This window comes from Carlito syrichta, unplaced genomic scaffold (assembly GCF_000164805.1).
Source record: "Carlito syrichta isolate Samal-C Ts95f unplaced genomic scaffold, Tarsius_syrichta-2.0.1 Scaffold93675, whole genome shotgun sequence".
Taxonomy (NCBI): Eukaryota; Metazoa; Chordata; class Mammalia; order Primates; family Tarsiidae; genus Carlito; species Carlito syrichta.
In genome coordinates this window covers 79,574-80,949 of record NW_007037771.1, presented here as the reverse complement: position 1 = coordinate 80,949, position 1,376 = coordinate 79,574, and the positions used below count along the sequence as shown (strand labels likewise).

At 62.6% G+C, this 1,376-nt stretch overlaps 1 protein-coding gene across 1 annotated transcript in view; it reads right to left on the bottom strand.

The window, feature by feature from the left end:
- Positions 1–161: 161 nt before the first annotated feature.
- Positions 162–1,376, bottom strand: part of CUNH19orf81 (chromosome unknown C19orf81 homolog) — a 12,527-nt gene continuing 11,312 nt past the window's right edge. The window contains exon 5 of the mRNA XM_008061044.1: positions 162–719. Coding sequence (XP_008059235.1) covers positions 524–719 — 196 coding nt within the window. The 3' untranslated portion in view covers positions 162–523. The remainder of the gene's footprint in view (positions 720–1,376) is intronic.

Below are 1,376 nucleotides of genomic sequence, written 5' to 3'. Positions count from 1 at the left end.
AGAGACAAAGCAAAAAGAGGAACAATAACAAAAGAAAAAATACAAAAAACAAAAACACCCCACACAAAACCCCTAGAACACACACACACAAATCCAGAACAAAACCTGAAATAAAAGCCCGAGAATTGTCTTCCAAGGGGGGTGGGGGGGGAAGAGGAGGGGAGCGGGTGAGGACGTCTGCTTCTCGCTGGGACAGGGCTCGGCACGCGTTGAAAGCCCCGGTGCCCAGGTCTTCCCTCGATTGGGACCCAGACGTCCACTGGCAAGGACTGGAGGAAGATTAAGGAGGATTATAACATGGGGGTTCATTCCTACCCCCATCACCTCCCTCCCCCTGACTCCCCACCAAGATTTTGCAGAGAGAAATGGCTTTTGTACCAGGTCATTCTTTATAATTAAACTTACAGTATCCACCCCCTCGAGCCGGCCCCGCTTCCTTCCTGGGGCGGCCACGCCCCCTTCCCTCGGGGCTCCGGAGCCGGCGCGGCGGCGCGCACGCGCAGTCGGTGCCCGAACCCGGGCCTCAGTCCTCCTCGGTCGGCTCCGCCCCCAGGGCCTCGAGCATGCGCCGCCGGACCAGGGAGCGGCGCAGGTGCAGGCGATAGTCCCCCAGCAGCAGTTCGTCGTGGCGCACGAGCTGGTGCGCGAGCCCGCGGGGACGCAGCCCGCAGCGCAGCAGGCGCGAGCGGGTCTGGAAGTCTGCGACCGTGATGAGCCACCTACCAGGGCACGAGGGCACGGGGGCGGGAGGCAAGGGGCGGGGCGGAGACGGAAGAGGAACTCGCTGGTGGTCCCAGTCCCGTCTTTGGTCCAAGAGTCCCTGCTGGTTCCCTGCCTTCGTTTGCCGACTCCGCTCCAACAGCCCGTCACTCTGTCCCTAAACTCCAGCCCTGCCCGCTCGCCAAGATCAACCCAGGCCCTGGCCTCCCTCTGGGTCATTCTAGGCTCCGTCCTCTCTCTCTGACCGATTCTGCCTCCTAAATTCTGTCGGTCGTGTCTCCATCCCAAACCGTCGGCTCCAAAGGCCGACCCTCACCTGGCAACCCCAGGTCCCCCGGTGCCCATCCCCACCCGATTACCTCTGGCCCTGCCGCTACTATATGCTCAGTCCACTCCGCCCCCTTTTCCAGGCTCACACACCTCGATCTTGCCCATCCCCGTGACTACCTGAGTCACTCAAAGTTCGGTTCCAGCCTCCAGACCCCGCCTTCTCTCTGAGTGCATCCGGCCGCACCCCTCTGCACCCTGACGCCTGCTCTGGTCTTATCAAGTCGCTCCAGGCCCCGCCCCCTCAAGGCCTGCCTTTAGGCCACGCCCCCAGGCCTACTGAGGCCACGCCCCGCCACGTAGCCGAGCTCACCGTGGCCTGGTCAGCT